At 36.7% G+C, this 18073-nt stretch overlaps 1 protein-coding gene across 2 annotated transcripts; it reads right to left on the bottom strand.

Moving 5' to 3' along the window:
* Nucleotides 1-105: 105 nt before the first annotated feature.
* Nucleotides 106-14010, bottom strand: LOC143864189 (DUF21 domain-containing protein At4g14240-like). 2 transcript variants are annotated; one of them, XM_077375109.1, is made up of 13 exons: nucleotides 13715-14010; nucleotides 10586-10662; nucleotides 8589-8672; nucleotides 8372-8485; nucleotides 4803-4889; nucleotides 4576-4647; nucleotides 2325-2392; nucleotides 1956-2043; nucleotides 1744-1817; nucleotides 1298-1670; nucleotides 1042-1088; nucleotides 848-929; nucleotides 106-482 (listed from the first exon to the last, which is right to left on the bottom strand). In XM_077375109.1, exons 1-13 carry the CDS (start codon nucleotides 13950-13952, stop codon nucleotides 360-362), a joined length of 1527 nt encoding a protein of 508 aa, XP_077231224.1. In that variant the 5' UTR covers nucleotides 13953-14010; the 3' UTR covers nucleotides 106-359. The 2 variants fall into 2 exon arrangements, with proteins under 2 accessions (XP_077231224.1, XP_077231300.1); XM_077375185.1 differs by having other exon boundaries at nucleotides 854-929; nucleotides 13715-14009.
* Between the last annotated feature and the right edge of the window lie 4063 nt (nucleotides 14011-18073).

Raw genomic sequence — 18073 nt, 5'->3', positions numbered from 1 at the left:
TCAACTCAGTCATAACTGGGTGAGGGTGTGTGTTTCTGCCATATACTGTACTAGCTTGATTTTTGTTTCAATGAATAATAGTGGAGACAAAACATGCCACACAGCTACAAAACTAACCATAAATTTACTACATGCCTAAGACTCAATTGGCTGGTCATGTCCCTCAACAATCATAACACCCTACCTATTTTGGTAGATATATAGCACATGCTACATTTTCATTACCAACTTATTTGTGGCCAAGTTACTCATATTCTCAACAAAATTACAACAAATTACTGGGAGAGAGAACCATGGGGCAGGCTTTCTTTTGAGACACTACCCCATGAATGATAATTTACCTTACTGTTTCATTCTTTTCATCTCTTGGTTCCAAGAAGAGGTTCCACGGGATTCGCTTGAATTTTTGTTGAATTCGAATCTTCATCTGCGGATTTTTTTGGGACGGCATTTGGCTGTTGGCCTTGCCGATTGTGGGCTCCCTGAAGAAAACAAAAAACAAAGAAGCTTCAACCACAGCTAGAATACGAGTGAGTTGTATTCAAACATAAATCATACTTTCTTTGCTACAAACAATAAGCAATCCAATCACCCTCAATTGAACCTAATCATAACTTCTTGCAAACCTTAGTCCATAAATTCAGTGGGCAATTGAGTGCTATGTCCCAAACATGTAGCATCTTAGATAATTTTAAGTTTTTAACCATAACGGTCAAAATTTGGGTGCCTTGATCTCATCTTAACTTAGAAAGCCAATATTTGGATGTAAGCCAAGTATCGTCCTTTCAGTTAAGATTAGGCTGATGATCTACAAAAGGAAATAAACAACAAAAATGAAACAGCATACCACTACCTTATGACCGGTTAACCTTCGAATTGATGGAGCCCTTGCCATAGATGAAGCAGCAGCGGCGGCAGCCACACGTATCCTGCATGAACCATAAGATGTTATCATCTATTTTGTAATGCATATGTACTGAGGCAATATAATGGTACCCTTGTAAAAAAATATTATGCAAGGTAATTTCCTTCTCATCCTACCTTTTATGTACATCAACATATTCATCTGTCTCATCTACAATCTCCTCCTGCATTGTGAAGGAACCGATACATGACTGAGAAGCTAAGCAATCCATAAAACAAATTGGAAGTTTATCTCAGAACATATTAGATGGTTTTCGGTCATCTCACACAAAGCAATCATCAACTATAAACATTAGGACTATGAATCCCAACACAAATAAAAATAAATTCAATAAAACTTAAAAATAAGGAATGGGAGCATTGTATGGCTTACTTGCAGGAGTTCTTCAAATACATCCTCAAGGGTGATGATACCAATCACCTCCCCATCTTCAATATCTTCCGTTGAACGAGTCACCACATTGGTTGTTGAATCATTTTGTTGCAATGAGTTTGGCTTATTTATATTGAAATGCCTGTTATCAATGTCAACAATAGTGCTTTCCGATTTTTCATTCTGTGTATGTAGTAAAGGAGTGGTTAATGTGGAATCCGTGCCAGGTAATGTGTTTTCTTCATATTTTTCCCCATCACCAACACGTGGAGAGTTCTTATTTTTCCCTTTAGCCTTCACCACAGCTGCCATATGACTGCTTCCTTTTTGAAATTCATTCAATATATCATAGAGAGGCATGTCTGCTGGAACCCTGGTAATATTCCCGATATTAACATAGTATTTATGAATAAGTTGAAAAAAATAAAATGGTCGAATGAGCACACCGTGGAATTCTTCTGATGGATACAGCACTGACTGGGGTCTCCGTCTCAGCACGTACTGTGAGAAGACTTTTCACCTAATTCAAATTAATAATGTTCTGAATTAAAAGGGTTCAAAGAAAGGCAATATTCTAGAATCGACAAATTTCTGATACCAAACAATATATACTAAAAATATGGGTCCCCTAAATGTGCTTTATATTCTACTGACTCACCAGTAGAAGGCCAATTATATTTTTTGGATTTCCAGCATAGACAGGCACTCGGCTGTGGCCCCGAGCAAGAATTTTTCCAATTGCTTCCCTGGATATCAGAAAATCACCAACTCATATACTTGTCTCGATCACTTATCAACTAATAAAAAGCACAACTATTTAGATTAATCAGGCCGATTGGATGTAAAAGGTTGCTATGAGCACTGCCGCAACAGCTCAAAGGGTATTGGTTACTAAAAGACTATGAAAAACAATAATATGTGAAAGGAGAAATATAGTAGCTGTCTTCACCACTGTTCCACTAACATGAATCAAGCTACAACATGATGGCGAAAAGTCGAAAACATACCCCTAAGGGGCAAAACTCACCAGTCCAATTTGGAATTGACATCTAATGAAAACGTTGACTCAATAGGTGTCATAGCCTCCTCAGCAGTCTGTTGAAAAAGCCATGATTTTCAGAATAATATATCAATCCCATAACACAAAAATTGATGCTTAGAATCCCAGCTAAGCAATGTGTTGATAATGAGAACTGCAATAAATATATAACTAATAACGCAAACCCATTTATGGGGCAATGCCTACCACATTTTGAGTCAGAAACTAAGCACACTTGGAGGAAAATTTTCTTGTATGGATCAACCAGTTTAACCGAGGTTGAAATATCCTGACAATAGAACTTAAGGAAACCTCCAGAATGCAAATAGAAAAACTTTTCATGCAATAAGATAAAGAGCAGGGAAAACAGTTTCAATTGCTGCCTTGACAATAAAGCTATTAGGAAAATCTTAAATGTACTTTTTTGTTGCTTTACAGAAGGGATGTGATATATTTGTCCATCTTGTGCATTACCCTGTAGTGTAAATACAGCTGTCCCAAGTAAAAAGGGGTGAATATATCATTTCCCTTACAAAAACATTTGTTCACTAATTATACAATTTTGATATACTCCTGTTTTGTAGGCATGTTTTAAGTGGGGTGATGACATTTTCACCCCCCCTGCATTACGCATGCGCCCCCCTTATAACGTGATTTGACGTCAAAAAGCGATAAAGTTGCCCACTTTTCATGTCAAATCACGTTATAAGGGGAGCGTGCGCATAATGCAGGGGGAGTGAAAATATCATCTTCCTTTAAGTAATGTATTTTATACTTTCTTGAAAAATTATTTATATATCAACATCTTCCAGTATTCATATAACTGTATGAATTTTTCAGCAGTTTTTCAGGGTCGCCGTGTCTAACACAGACATATATATCAGTACATAGCCCAAAGTCCATTTCCCACTTTTATTTGTGAATAAGTATTCTCAAGTCCCAGTACTAAATGAGGCCAGCCGCCAGCGAGTCCTCGTACCACTTCCAAAACCTACATTTAGATCGGCAAGAAAGCCTCAAACATGACCACACCAAATCAGCATTTACACATATCAGGGATCAAGAAAATGACCTGATATCATATCAGGGGTGGCTTTGAAAATAAAGAAAAATAAAAAATAATGGAGGAGAGAAGAAGAGACGAAAAGGGAAACGTTTAGGGATAGAAAAAGACCTGACATCATATCAGGGGTCTCCTAGGCATCACACCATAGGATCTAAGGCATCATACCCTCGGCAAGGCATTACACCGTCCCAAAGCCAAAATGGAAAAAAAAAGAAAAAAAAAACCAATATTATTCATCTTCCATAATGAGAAATAAGGCCATATATATGAGATTTTATACAGTGAGTGGACAGACATACTTGTGTTCAAGGTTCCGCCCTTGATATTTGATCCGATAGCAGCACAGTTTTCAAGAGGCTGCTGTTGGATCAAATATCAAGGGTGGTACTTCCATCATACCAATGAACAAGAGCATGTCCGCTCGGACACCATATAATTTCTCTCTCAATATATATAGTGCTTCTCACGAAAGTCAAGATTATGGTAGAATTAGGACTCCTAAAAGGCTAAAACTCACGCAAATTAAGTGGTACTCCTACCCAGGACTCCTATGAACTCTATGAACTTGACTCTTTCCAGACTTTCCTTATTAAAATAGACCTCACCTAGGACTCACAAACCAACTAAGACTCCTAGATAAACAAATAAACTAATTCACTGCAAGTCTCATAAATATAAGGCCTCTCTTATGTTGCAATGTTGGTCATAATAATCACTTAAGTGCCATGATTCACATTATGTCATGTGGACCCCTATGGTCGCAACTGAAGTGAATTAATAAGATAAATGACTTAAGTACCCCTGTCAATTAAGATTTCTTATAATACACTTGGGGCCCATTTTAAACACCTACAACTTAAAGAAACAAAGTGATATTGGTTGAAAAAGACCATGGTTCGCCTCTTATAACTTAAGAGACTTAAAAGACACCTAAAAATTAAAATTTGAACCTTGGGATGGTCCCCCTCATATAGTTATGCACCATTCTGTTTGTTTTACACCCAGACTACTTGCATAATGTCGTTCGTGATTATAGAGTTAATTTTAGAGCTTCAACATTCAAGATAGATGATAGATCATGGCTGAACTTTGAAATATTTGTGAATGAAATGCATGTAAATAAACAATTAAAATGCAGCCTTTGAAATGCATTGGTTTCACTAGAAACTGTACCTTTTCAGTCAAATCAAGTGCTCCACTGATAATTGTTGTCTCGTCATGGGTGAGTTCACCACCCTTACCCGCCTAAAATGAAAAAAATAATGAAATTATGAAATGCTAATGGTCAAAATAAGAGAATATTGATACATTTTTGCTGCCACTAGCCCATGATGATATGTAAACTAAGTACCTATTTATAGTTCAAAAAACACATAGATTCCATTTTAAAGTAGGCCTACCTCCATGCTGTGGATAGATACAAGGGCTTTTAACTGAGCCCGCCTAAATAATGCAGATTCATTATGTCCCAGCACACAGTCTAGAAGCTGAAATCACTTCAACAAGTTAGATATGACTCTGTTCCTACATTGAGATCTGTTTAACTGTGAGAATTGAGATTAACATTAAAACATTAAGCAACAATTCTAAACAAGGCAATATGAAAATAAACAAGTGACCCATCATTTCAGTTTATGCAATCTTTAGAAAGATACGAATCTGTACAAGGCAAGATTAAATGCATATCATGCAGAGAAGCTTTTAAAAAAAAAAGTAACTCCATTCAGAAACTTATAGAAAAACAACTTCATCAAAGAGTATCTAGATCGTGGTTTTAAATTCGGGCCAAAATCCGGTAACCATAAAAAGATTATTCAATTACGTACTGAATTTCGGCCGAACTTACCGAAATTTCAGGAAAATATTATTTAATTATTAAAATTGAGATTTTTGGGCGGAATTTACTTGATTTTCGGACGAAATTTCGGAAAAACGAAATTTCAGGCCGAAATTTCTGCCGAAAAAAGTACTGTTTTTGGTAAAATACCCGATTTCGGTTTTGACCGAATTCCGAAATTTTGGATTTTGGTCGAAATTTAAAACCATGATCTAGATATGAAGCAAGGAGAAAAAATTAGATAATAACAGTTTGGAGAGAAGTTTAAAATACATTTTTGTCTCATTGCGGTATAATCAAAACATACAACTATACAAGGCAAAGAGTAAGGCCTTGAAGTAAAACTACTTATCAGAATAATTACACAAAAGCCTTCTATTTTCTATTTAGGCATCATTAAGGTGTTTGGAAACAACTATTTTAAGAGTTGCATTATAAGAACCAGCTGTTGGTAAATGGTTTTGAGAGAAAATGGATAACCCCCTTGATCTAACTCTTTATGCTAACGTTTATTACAAATATGATAGAAAATAGTGACACTGAAAAGACTCCATAATGTAACCATGTAAGTACAATGTAAATCACGTAATGATAAAATAACCTTTCCATGGCTCACACAAGCTGGTGCATGAATATCAGGCACGCACAACTTGTTAGTTTTTAAAATGTCTTTAATTCTAATACTGAGGTTGTGGGAGTCAACGTGAAGAATTTCGTATGGAAAGAGAGATGAAACTTTTTGTAAGAGAGAGAGAGAGAGAGAGAGAGAGATGAAACTTTTTTCTCCATAACTCAACATATGATACAAAATATCTTATAAAAAAACACAATGACCAAAACACCCTTAATGAGGGTTTTTTGACCAAGCGAAATACAAAACTCCCACTCAAGCTGATGCGTTCCATGGAACATGTCAACTCGCCTACCAAGTCTAGGTGGTGATCTGTGATTAGCCCCTTCGTAAAAAATTCTGCAGCTTAATCTCTAGTAGATACAAGGAAAGAATTTCACCATTCTCAACTTTCTCTTGAACAAAGGGAGCACAGATCACAATGTGTTGTCTTACCATACAAAACATTATTTGAGATAAAATAATAGCACTTCGATTGTCAAAAAAAAAGTATGAAAGTTAGTCCTCAATGAAGCTCATGTAGGACTTATCTCAACCATGTGAGTTCTGTGGTGAATGCCATAACCACATTAGCCTAACTCTGCATTGTATCGGGTCATAATTCACTATTTTTTACTACTCCAACAGACTAAGCAGACGTTTACTAGGATGCAAAACCATGAGATAATCTGCCTATTCAGTATCCTTACACAGGATTTCTTGGTTTGAAGAGTTTTGTAAAATGGATCATAGTATAATGTGCCTCAACTATATCTCATAATTCATTTTCTGCCTACAAGGGCCCATCTCTCGGATCGTGAAGATACTAACAAGCCTGAATAACTGCATAGGTGATGTTCGGTGTAGGAAATGTAAGATACTAGAGCCTCCAGGCCCTCTAACAAGTTGTGATAAGTATGAGGATCTGTGAATTTCTCACCATCCTTTCCATCGATCTTCCTACTGTAAATTGTCGAGGTACTAACAATTTTACAATTCAACATGTGAAATCTATTGAGATCTACAACAGATATTTTTTCCGTGACCATAGAATTCCTCCTTAAGTCCTTTTAATCTCAACACCATGGAAAAAGTGCAGATTTCACCCAGATGTTTCGCATCAAAATCCCCTTTAAAGTTATTTCTCAGCTTCTATATTTAAGTCTATCACTACCTGTGGCCCTAATGTCATCTACATACACCAAGACCAAGAGCAAAATTGTCTGAGTGTCTTAGATGAATAGGGAAATACTTGACATGCTTCTATGGTATGCTCTATTTCCAAGTGCCTCATGTAACTTCTTAAACAATGCCCTAGGTGGCAAAAATCAGCTCGCCCATTGCCACACCGTCACTGTGTTAGATGGTATGCCCTATTTCCAAGTGCCTCTATTGAGATCTACAACAGATATTTTTTCCGTGACAATAGAATTCCTCCTTAAGTCCTTTTAATATCAACACCATGGAAAAAGTGCAGATTTCACCCAGATGTTTCACATCAAAATCCCCTTTAAAGTTATTTTTCAGCTTCTATATTTAAGTCTATCACTACCTGTGGCCATAATTTCATCTACATACACCAAGGTCAAGAGCAAAATTGTCTGAGTGTGTTAGATGAATAGGGAATTACTTGACATGCTTCTATGGTATGCCCTATTTCCAAGTGCCTCGTGTAACTTCTTAAACAATGCCCTAGGTGGCTAAAAATCAGCTCGCCCATTGCCACACCGTCACTTTGGGTGGAGTTAAAAGAACATCCCCACCTCCATTACCGCATCATGACTTGGGTGGCATTAAAACCAGCCATCACAGTGCCCTTTTTGTTTTGGTCGTACAAGGGGATTTGTGTAGAAAAAAGAAGGAAAGAATTCCTTCCTACTTTCTAGGAATTTTGAGATAACATAGGGAGAATTTCCGTCACCAAGCTTTGGATTGGACCCATTTTGAGGTTAAAAATGATGGAATTTGGTGAAAATTGCAGAGACAAAGAACTTAGATCTCAATAAAACTCCTTGGAACAAGTATTCATGGGCTTGAAATGGATGCTTGAGTAACAAGTTATGCCCACAAGAAGAAAACAAATGAATTTTAAGAGAAAATTTTCTTAAAATCATGAAATAAGCCATATTCCATATTTTGTATGGTAGGAAGGATATATGTGGGTCCCATCACCTTAACTGGTGTGGAACTACATTATATTTATTATGCTGAGTCAATAGATTACAAAGAAATTTCAATAGAAGTTTACCTAATAGATTTTAAATGTCTTCACTGTATTCAATATTTCTTGTCTAATAAGTTTTAAGATGTTATTCAAGTTATTGAATTAGAGAGAAAATCACAACATTATAAACCAGAAAATTTTTTGTTCTATCAAATGTAGAAACAAGTTTTCTATCATATACAAGAGAAGTTATATTATATGGTTTACTGAAGTTTCCTACAATCAATCCAGTATGCAGAATGACAGTGTATAGCTTCCTCAGAGATAATTAAACCCTTAGCAATTTATGGTATGATACCTTCCCAATAGGATAAGCTATTGGATAACAAACTATCATCAAAATTCGCACAAGCCAAACAAAATTTGCACCCACAGCAAGTCCATATCTTGTACAAATGGCTTGTGGAATAACCTGAAACATGGTAAGGAAACAATTAATTAACTTCCAGAGTTTAAGTAAAATCACACAACACTCCAAACTTTAGTTAAGCATAACAGTTTCCAAACACAATTACCTCTCCAAAAGCCAAAACAAATGTCACGGACATGATAACAGCAAGAATTGGATGGAAAATCTTATCCAGACAAATGGGAAGGGCCTGCAGGTAGAAGTAGTCAAACCATGCCACCATCAGCAAGAAGTTAACAGGAACTAACATAGGAACAAAAGAAATAACAATAAAAAGTGAACAATTATTTTTTTTAAAAGGTAATAAAAAGTGAAAAATTAATATACAAAGAAACTACAATAAATCAATTAATAATTTTAGATCATTTAATTTCTATTTGAAGACTAAAATAGGGAGCAATAAAGAAGAGGCTAGGGCCTAGGAAAGATTCGCTTGTTAATGAATGGTCTCCATGCCTAATGCTTAAGGCCCATTTGCCAAAGAAGGTCATTGATGAAGTAAGAAGACCAAACTCAAGGTTTAAACAGGCAATACGTCACCCAGCAATATTCTTGGTGCTTCACCCTCTCTCTGGGTCCATCAGGTTGCGAGCTCCATTGGGTCAACTCCGTCGGCTTATTAGCATACTAATGTGGCCCATAAATATTTTGGCCCTGTGGCACACAATGAGTCCAAGGCCCAAGATCTCTTCGCCTTTTAGTCGTTGTCGTCTTTTCAAGATTTCTTTCAGGTGAAGTTTCGTACTGGGCAACAGGCAGGCCCACAAGTGACAGCAAGGCCCAAATTGAGTGCAGTAGATGTTGCTTCTCCTTACCATGCAAACCAAAGGAAAAGAAAATCTAGTGGTGGCTTAGGAAGGAGGTCAGAGAGACGGTCATTGTTTCTTTTTCTAAAACAAGAAAATCAATAAAAAGAATGTGTGAAAAAGAGCCAAGATGTGCTAATGATTTAGCAAATTTGTTACGGTGGAGTTTATAAGGATATGTACTTTTACTGAAGACAAACACTGTCACCATCTTAAATTCTTATCTAGCACAAAGTGATTGTTCCAAAGCCATTATGAATCATCAACTTTCAAGAAAGCATGGTATGAGATAAATTCAGACTAGCAGTGCTTATTGAAATATGTAAAAAGAAGCAGAATCAAAGCTTGAAGGCATCCCAACAAGCTACTCTCAACTCTCAAGAAAGGGAAATCTCAGGATAACTTCCCTCGGACAGATCTACCTGGAAAGAGCTTTAGCATAATTACCTTGCCACATGCCAGAAGATGGATGAAATACTGCCAAAGAACAAATTTTATTCCAATGCAACACAAAGTTACAACCAAGGGAACAAGTTGTCCCCTAAAGCAAGATACATATCAGAGAGAAAACCTGTGGCAAACAGCAAGGAGAAAAAAATGAAATACAACATGACCAAGCCCTCCAGTGAACAACAGATAATAATGCCAAAAAATATATCTAGTACAGAAAAGGTGGGACAGACAGAAGAGATGCCTTCATCAGAGAAGGATTTTGATCATTGAAGAAGGTTGAATAACAATGTGACTTGAAGATATTGACATGAGGACTTCGAACTATGCAGGTCTGCGCATCCATTTCTATCCAGCCCAGCTCCTGTTTAAGGTAATCTTTTCCTACCCATTCTAGACCTCAATACTTATCTTAGTTTATTGTATCTCAATGCCCACATAATACAACCATTAAGTAGCTAAATTTTTTTTTATCAGTATGTTTCTCAATGCCCATGTTATGAACACATGTTCCATTCACATAAAGCAACCTCCACTAGAAAATAGTGAAAAAGCACATAAGCTTGCCAAAATGTACACTGAATATTAGATATCTCCCACACACAGGAATTACAATTATATTGAACCAATACAAAGTTCAAGAAAGATATGAACCACTAACCAATAAAATTATGTTTCCAAGATATGATTACTGGATTATGAAAATATAAACAAGATGAAAAGGGAGGGAGAGTGATATGCACACAAATACAACAGCACTTTTTTTTTTATCAGGAATAACATACGTCATATTAATAAATCAAAGGAAAACTATTACGGATAAAGCAGAACTTCAATAAGAACATACCTCCATGGCACAAGCATTGCATAGGAGGAGAGTAACAAGAAGTTGGTGCTGCTTTTGAACCACTGGAAGGATAGCAGCTGCAAAACATAAATGGACTGAAGGAATGAGAAATGCAAAAAATAATCAAAGACAAAGTTACGAGCTTCATGAGATCTGTTAAAACTAAAGTATAAAAGATTAAATAACGCCACCTCCAATAGCTTAAGCTTTTGGAGGAATTGGTTGTTTAACATGGTATCAGAGCAAAAGGTCCCGAGTTCAAAACACTTTGATATTAGAAATCCACATGTAATGGCCAACCCAAAAGAGGGGTCACATGTGCCACCTCTGTAGGCCAACCTAAAAAGAGGGGCCACACGTGAGGGGGAGTGTTAAAGTATAAAAGATTAAATAACGCCACCTCCAATAGCTTAAGCTTTTGAAGTAATTGGTTGTTTCACAAGATACACACAGTTGATAGACTAACAAATGAGCTTCGCAATAGAACATTCACTAATACGAGATTGAAGAATAAAAATTTTCCATTAGGCTCTGTTCACTTCTTTTCCCTGGTGCTGTTTTCCCTGGAAAACAACCTTTTTTTCCCCTGACAAGACAGAATTTCTGTGTTCACTTATTTTCCAGGGAAAACTATTATCAGATGTAGAATTTCTTATTTAACGGCTAAAAATGATGTGGAAATTGACTTTTTCCCTTATACTTGAGATTTGCTTTCCGATTAAATATATCGGAAAGAGGCTTTCCAGGGAAAACGAAGCCTTTTCCTCTTCATTCCTTTCCCTTCTGCCATGTCACCTGGAAAGGAAAGGAAAATGAAATCCTTTCCTTTCCTTTCCGGGGAAAAGAAGTGAACAGAGCCTTATTGAGCTGTTGCTTGAATCTGTCAAAGGGAGATATTTCCATAAACCCTTTGAGCTATGATTTAGCAGACACTTTGAATTTATTGCCAACACAAGTGTCTTGCCGTGTCAGACGCGACACCCGTGTCCACACGTGTCAACACTAGACACGACACGCGTGTCCACACGTGTCAACACTCCTTTGGACACTTTTAATGTATTGCTAGGAGTGTTAGAGTTAATGTGGGTGTGTGGACACGTATTTATGTAATAATCAATAATTTTATGTGTATGTACATGTCACCATTTCTAGATTTTTAGATATTGCTATGTTAGACAACTCGTATCCATGTCGAAACTTGACACACAAATCAATATCAACAAATTATGATTATATTTACTTTCTCTTTTATCCATGTCCCCGTTTCTAAATCTTGGGGGTTTACCGTGTCCGTGTCGACACGCGACACTCATGTCCTTGTCCACAAATCATAGCCATTGAGCCACCCTCCTGTTTGTTATGAGGATAACTCCGGCTGTTGTGAAATTCACAATGGCAAGTGTTGAAGTACGAATTCATATTCAATTAGATAAGATTTTCTAACATTGGATTTCATTTGGTTCTTAGTAGTAGGCCTAAGTTCACAACAAATGACAACAACATAACAACGCATTAAAAGCCCCAGATTCAATAGATTTGATTGAGAAATTTCCATACACAGGACAAGGCACAAGCTAGTGATAGAAGGATTTAAAAGTGAAGACCCCAGTAGAATCCCAGATCCAAACCCTCTTGTCCACTCCTAACAAGCTGATGTAGCACCCTTCTAACGTCTCGAGTAGGCTAACCATTGACTGCTATTCTCTATCAAAGAATTTCCTTCTAAATGTTGGTCTCCAAAGAATCCTGCCACCCCTCCTCCCAAAATAGTCTTTCACTGAAGCATCCTTATGCTGCTACAGTGCACAATTTGGGGAAAAGGTCCTTTAAAGGAAGCTAAGAGCACCATTTCTCTACCCATAACTTTATGTGATCTCCTGAATATACTTTGAATCTAGTACCTTCAGAAATTTTGTGACTAATTCGCCGGATGTCTCTCCAAACTGTTACTCAATCTGTAACGATTGTCTTTCCTTCTTCAGATTATTTCTATTGTAGTAGGTTTCCTTATTTTCCCTTTCCTATTATGCTTTTTTCTATTTCCTATTTTGCTCTCCCTAATTTCTGTAGCATGTAGATGCCAAATGGCCATTCAGCAAGGAAATAATCACATTTAGTGCTGTAGCATATTGGAGGCCAGAGTTTCCTCAAATTAACTCATTGTTTTCTCCATCTTTCTCCTATTCGATTCATCATCTTCTCTTTTTTCTGTTTTGATAGAACAATGTCCTATCACAATCTTGTAAAATCCAGATTTTAGCTAAAAAAAACTAGGTTTTAGCTTGTAAAATCAAGGATTTTACAATCCTGGACTGTAAAATCCATGTATCCAAACGGCTATAAGAAGAATTAACTCATTGTTTTCTCCATCTTTCTCCTATTCGAATCTTCTTCTTCTCCTTTTTCTGTTTTGATAGAACAGTGTTCTATCACAATCTTGTAAAAAAAAAAATCCACATTAGCTAAAAAAACTAGGCTTTCGCTTAAAAAATCCAGGATTTTACAATCCGGGACTATAAAATCGATGTATCCAAACGGCTATAACAAGAATTAACTCATTGTTTTCTCCATCATTCTCCTATTCGAATCTTCTTCTTCTCTTTTTTCTATTTTGATAGAACAGTGCTCTATCACAATCTTGTAAAAAAATCCACATTTTAGCTAAAAAAAAACTACGTTTTAGCTTCTAAAATCCAGGATTTCACAATCCTAGACTATAAAATCCATGTATCTTTGTTTTCTCCATCTTTATCCTATTCGATTCTTCTTCTCCTCTTTTTTCTGAATCTTGTAAAAAAATCCACATTTTAGCTTTCAAAATACTAGCTTTAAAAAATCCACATTAAAGCTTGTAAAATCCAAGATTTCACAATCCTGTACTATAAAAATCCATGTATCTTCGTTTTCTCCATCTTTCTCCTATTCGATTCTTCTTCTTCTCTTTTCTCTAAATCTTGTAAAAAAAATCCACATTTTAGCTTAAAAACCCTAGGTTTTAGCTTAAAAAATCCAGGATTTCACAATCCTAAACTATAAAATCCATGTATCCAAACATCTATAAGAAGAAAAGGAACAATTTCAAAAGAATCGAAACAAAATGCAAAAGAAATAACGAATCATAGCACAAACCTGCCTGTTTTTTCTCTGCCGAGGTACCACTACGTTGGAGAATTTCTAGATCTACAAGACCGAGTGACATTAACCCTAGGGTTAATCCAGACATGATTCCGGCGAATAGGACAAGAAAACATGAGATCCCTGCATAGATTAACCACCAAAACGATCCAAACACGATATCGTCTGATTCTACAAAGAAGTTTCCCGTCATCGTCATTCTCCCAAGAGCTAGGGCATTTATCAGAAGCATCGCATTGATGAAGAATATCAGAGAGACAGAGAATATAATGAGACAAATGAAAAGACGGTTTGTGCGAAATTTTGTTTCGAGTTTAAAATATGCGAAATTGATTTGGAGCGAGTGAGGGTAGATTTTGTTTGGTTTAGTCTTTCGACACAATAAAATACTACAATTTTCTCTAGGAGATGATGTTTTCGCCCCCTGTAGGATTATGCGCCCCACTGGTATTGTGGGCAGACTTAACACTTTTTTTCACGTTAACAGTGGGGTGTATAATCCATGAGGGGAGCGAAAAAATAAGGGTCCTTTTCTCTCCAACTAAATGGAATTTTATACTTTAAGATATGGTATGACGTACACACAATAATTGAACCATGCGTTATGATTTATGAAGAAGCGACAGGTATACTTAGTTTTGGGATTTTCTAGGGTCCATCACAAAAGGCATTTCGCAGGGGTCTGTGGCATGTTAGACAAGCCACCTCGTAAATGAAGACAACAGCTTTTGTCTCCATTCACGAGGTGGGTGATCTGACATGCTACAGACCAGCCAGCTGTGAAATGCCTTTTGCGATGGACGCTAGCAATTCCCCTAAGTTTTTGTGCCGAGTAGGATCATCCTATGGAAATGAATGATTTTTGAGGCACAACCTATTTACGCCCATCACATGGACGGTTTGAATCATCCTATAGTCTGATACTTTTAGAAAAATATAGGACTATAAGGGCATACACTATATAAAATCTCATTCTCAATTGGTATTAGCTATGAAGTGGAAATATATTCGGCCCCTTTTTTTTTTTAACTCGGGACAACACCCTACTAGTATTTCGCTTTCATACTAGAGAGTGTTGTCCAAGTTAAAAAAGGGGAGAATATTATTATCTCTCAGGCCCACATGTGGGCCCAAGATATGATCGGGGTCCGTTGTTCTGACGTTATTGAGGGGATGATCCTAGCCTCTTGATCTATTAGACCTGGTTTAGGGTTGAGCACACTGAAGTTAAGGCCCTATTTGTTTTGGATTCTGAGAACCAATTGTGTCTCCAAAACTAATTGTTGGACTCAATTTTATGTTAGACCCTTTTCGTTTTAGATTTTGACAACTGATTGTTAGTCTAAAACCGTTGTCCAATAATGGGGTTTTGACTAACAATTGGTTGTCACAATCTAAAATGAAATTTTGAATCATTTTGGACGAACAATTATTTGTCAAAATCTAAAATTACTGGGGGCATTAATTTTGAGTCCAATAATCAGTTTTGGACTGAGAACATGTTCTCAAAATCCAAAACTTTGAAATTTGAAGGTTTTAATGTTAGAACCATGGTTTTAAATTTTGGATTTCGGTGGAGACCGACACCGAAATCACACTTACCCGAAACGGTATTTTATTTCGGGCCCAAAAAACCTGTTTTTTTTTAAAAAACTATTTTACTATTTTACCGAAATTTCGGCCAAAATTTTATATCAAATAAAATACTATTTTCTTTGTTTTGCCAGATTTCTGCCAAAATTTCAAATTCGGTCGAAATTTCAATTTCCGGAAGGTCCGAAACCAGTATCGAAACTGAAGTTTAAAACCTTGGTTAGAACTTAGAAGTGTGTTTGGTGTGGGACTAGGATTATAGAGTCGCCTCATAGAAATGTGAATCATGTGGGACCCAATGCCGACTGATTAGAATTGACCCTAAGATCGCATGCTTGACATGGGACCAGGATTATGTGGATCACCTCATGTTGATCCACCAGATCAACGGTCTCAATTACATACAGATGTACCTTATGTGGGACCCATTGTTGACTAATTGGGAATGAACCTAACGGTTATGCTAAAAACTAAAAAGACACTGTTTGGATTCCTTCAGAACAGTCACCTTTGGGCCCCAAATGTATCACATGGATGTGATCTTGTCCGTTTATCTCGAAGGATATCTTATTTTTACTACCCCTACGATAATTGGATGTCTTGTTTACTGTTTAGGGTCTCACCCAGTAAACATAAGCTAGATAAGAACTGTTAATATCAAGAGGAAGTCTAGACTGAAGGGAGCCCTTGTAAAAAAGAGGTGAAAGGGCTCTCCTATTGGCTGCACATCACCATCATGCAGTGGGGGAGCCTTTTCACCTCATTTTTGCAAGGGCTCCCTTCAGTCTAGAATTCCTCTAATATCAATAGATCTAATATTACGTTTGGTATGGAACAAGAACCATGTGGGTCCTTTTATTATGGCCCACTAGATCAACGGCCTAGATTATACGCAGATGTCCCATGTCCAGCCTACGGCCCTTTATCTTCATTACAGCCCATCGATTTTGCTACTCGTCGTCTTCTCTGCAAAACCCTACATTTTTTTGTTTAGTGATATTAAAACAAACAGAATTTTGATAACTGCACAAATTCAGCTTGTCCCTTTTGCCTTCTTGATAGCTTTTTTGAAAACTGTAAGAACCTCCGACAGCTGTTTAAAAACATAAAAGACAAGACAGATATTTTTATTTTTTTTCTTTGCACGTGTTTTTTGAACGGTCACGTGTCGTACGACAGTGGAAATCTATTGGGAAATGATTTTTTCCCATTATGCGCCTTTTAATGTGATTTGACGTCAAAAAAGCGTTACGTGTCACATTATGCGCCCACGATTCAGTAAAGAGGGGGTGCATAATCCCACAGAGGGGTGAAAAAAATCAACTCCCAATCTATTATAGCATCAATGAGTACGTACTTTGACCATTGAATATGAGTCCTAACAATAGGTACTTTGTCTCATGTGGGGCACAAATTATGCATGTGGCCCGTCAATTAATTGTGTGACCCTTGTTACTCGAGGGTCTATTAATTTGTGGGATGTATCTTTGCAAAATTCGTGGGGCCCACAAAATATTTTGAAATCTTCCCACACTTTTGAATTCCTTTTAAATAGGAAAGTGGATGAAATCTATAAGCAAAAGGCATCTCGTCTTTGTGGCGTGAAAAAGGGAGTCTTGGAGAACAACTAGGAGAGTGTCTTTTCTCTCTATTTTGTCTTGTTTCAAGAAAGGAATCGTAAGGCTTTGTTTAGACCGTTGGATCTATTTCGATCCTATCTATGAGGACATGTTTTTTATTTACATTTCTTATGATGTATGTGGGGTGGATTATGATGTAGTTTTTATTTAGTTATTGCTGTAATTTTTATTTAGTTATGGTTTATGGGTTTTAGGGTAATGGATGTTGGTTGTTGCTTATGTGTCTTTTAAGTGGGAAAATTGGTAGTTCATGTGTAACTACCTTTGTGTTTGTATTTAATAAGTCGTAGTTCAATGAAATGGAACAAGAAGATAAATTTACAGCAAATGAGACTTTGTTTTGGAGAGTTATGGTTCCTCCGAATTGAGCCATTAGGAGGTCTGGTTGCCTCGAATCAACCTCTCCCCCTCTCATTTCTATTTTCCGTTTGTTTATTTCCGTTACGGCCTGATCTTGTGCCATAGTTGCGCCTTCGGAGTTCTGAGAATCGATACGTGAAGATCTAGAGGAAATTAAAGCATTGGTTTTGAAAATGATTAAAGGACAAAAACGATTTGCAGAGGGCTTGGAAGAAATCAGCAAAGCGATTAATGAAATGCGAAAAGAAGATTAAAAGTTGAAACTTGAGTGGTCCCTCCACTAAAGTGGTCCCTACCATATATGGTAGCACCTCATACATCGTATTGTGGGGCACCAAAACAATGGACCCTCCACTAAAGTGGTCCCTACCATAGATGGTCGCCCATAAAGAGCATTCAAAGTGCTTATTGTTGAACTCATTCATATAAAACTCCATACATCATTTTGTTAGTTCAAAATTAATAGACCCTCAAATAAATTGGGCCCCACGTATGATAGATACCCATATGAAGCCTTCAAAATATATACATATTCTGGGATCCACACATGGTACATCCCTTACATTTTACTTTGACCTGCCAAATTAATAAACCCTCAACTAACTTTGGCCCTTCATATTAGGGAAAAAATAAATATTTTCTACCCCACATGATGCACTCAAAAGACCACTAATTTATCCTAAGAAACAATCTTTACATAGGTTTTTGCAAAAGAGTAAGCCACTAATATTTGCAAAAAGAAAAACCTAGTTTGCTAATT

This window comes from Tasmannia lanceolata, unplaced genomic scaffold (genome assembly GCF_043159265.1).
Source record: "Tasmannia lanceolata isolate RefF3 unplaced genomic scaffold, GAP_Taslan_0.1 ptg000002l, whole genome shotgun sequence".
In the NCBI taxonomy this organism is placed as follows: domain Eukaryota; kingdom Viridiplantae; phylum Streptophyta; class Magnoliopsida; order Canellales; family Winteraceae; genus Tasmannia; species Tasmannia lanceolata.
The sequence above is the reverse complement of the archived record's forward strand: the minus strand, read 5'-3'. Positions and strand labels throughout refer to the sequence as shown.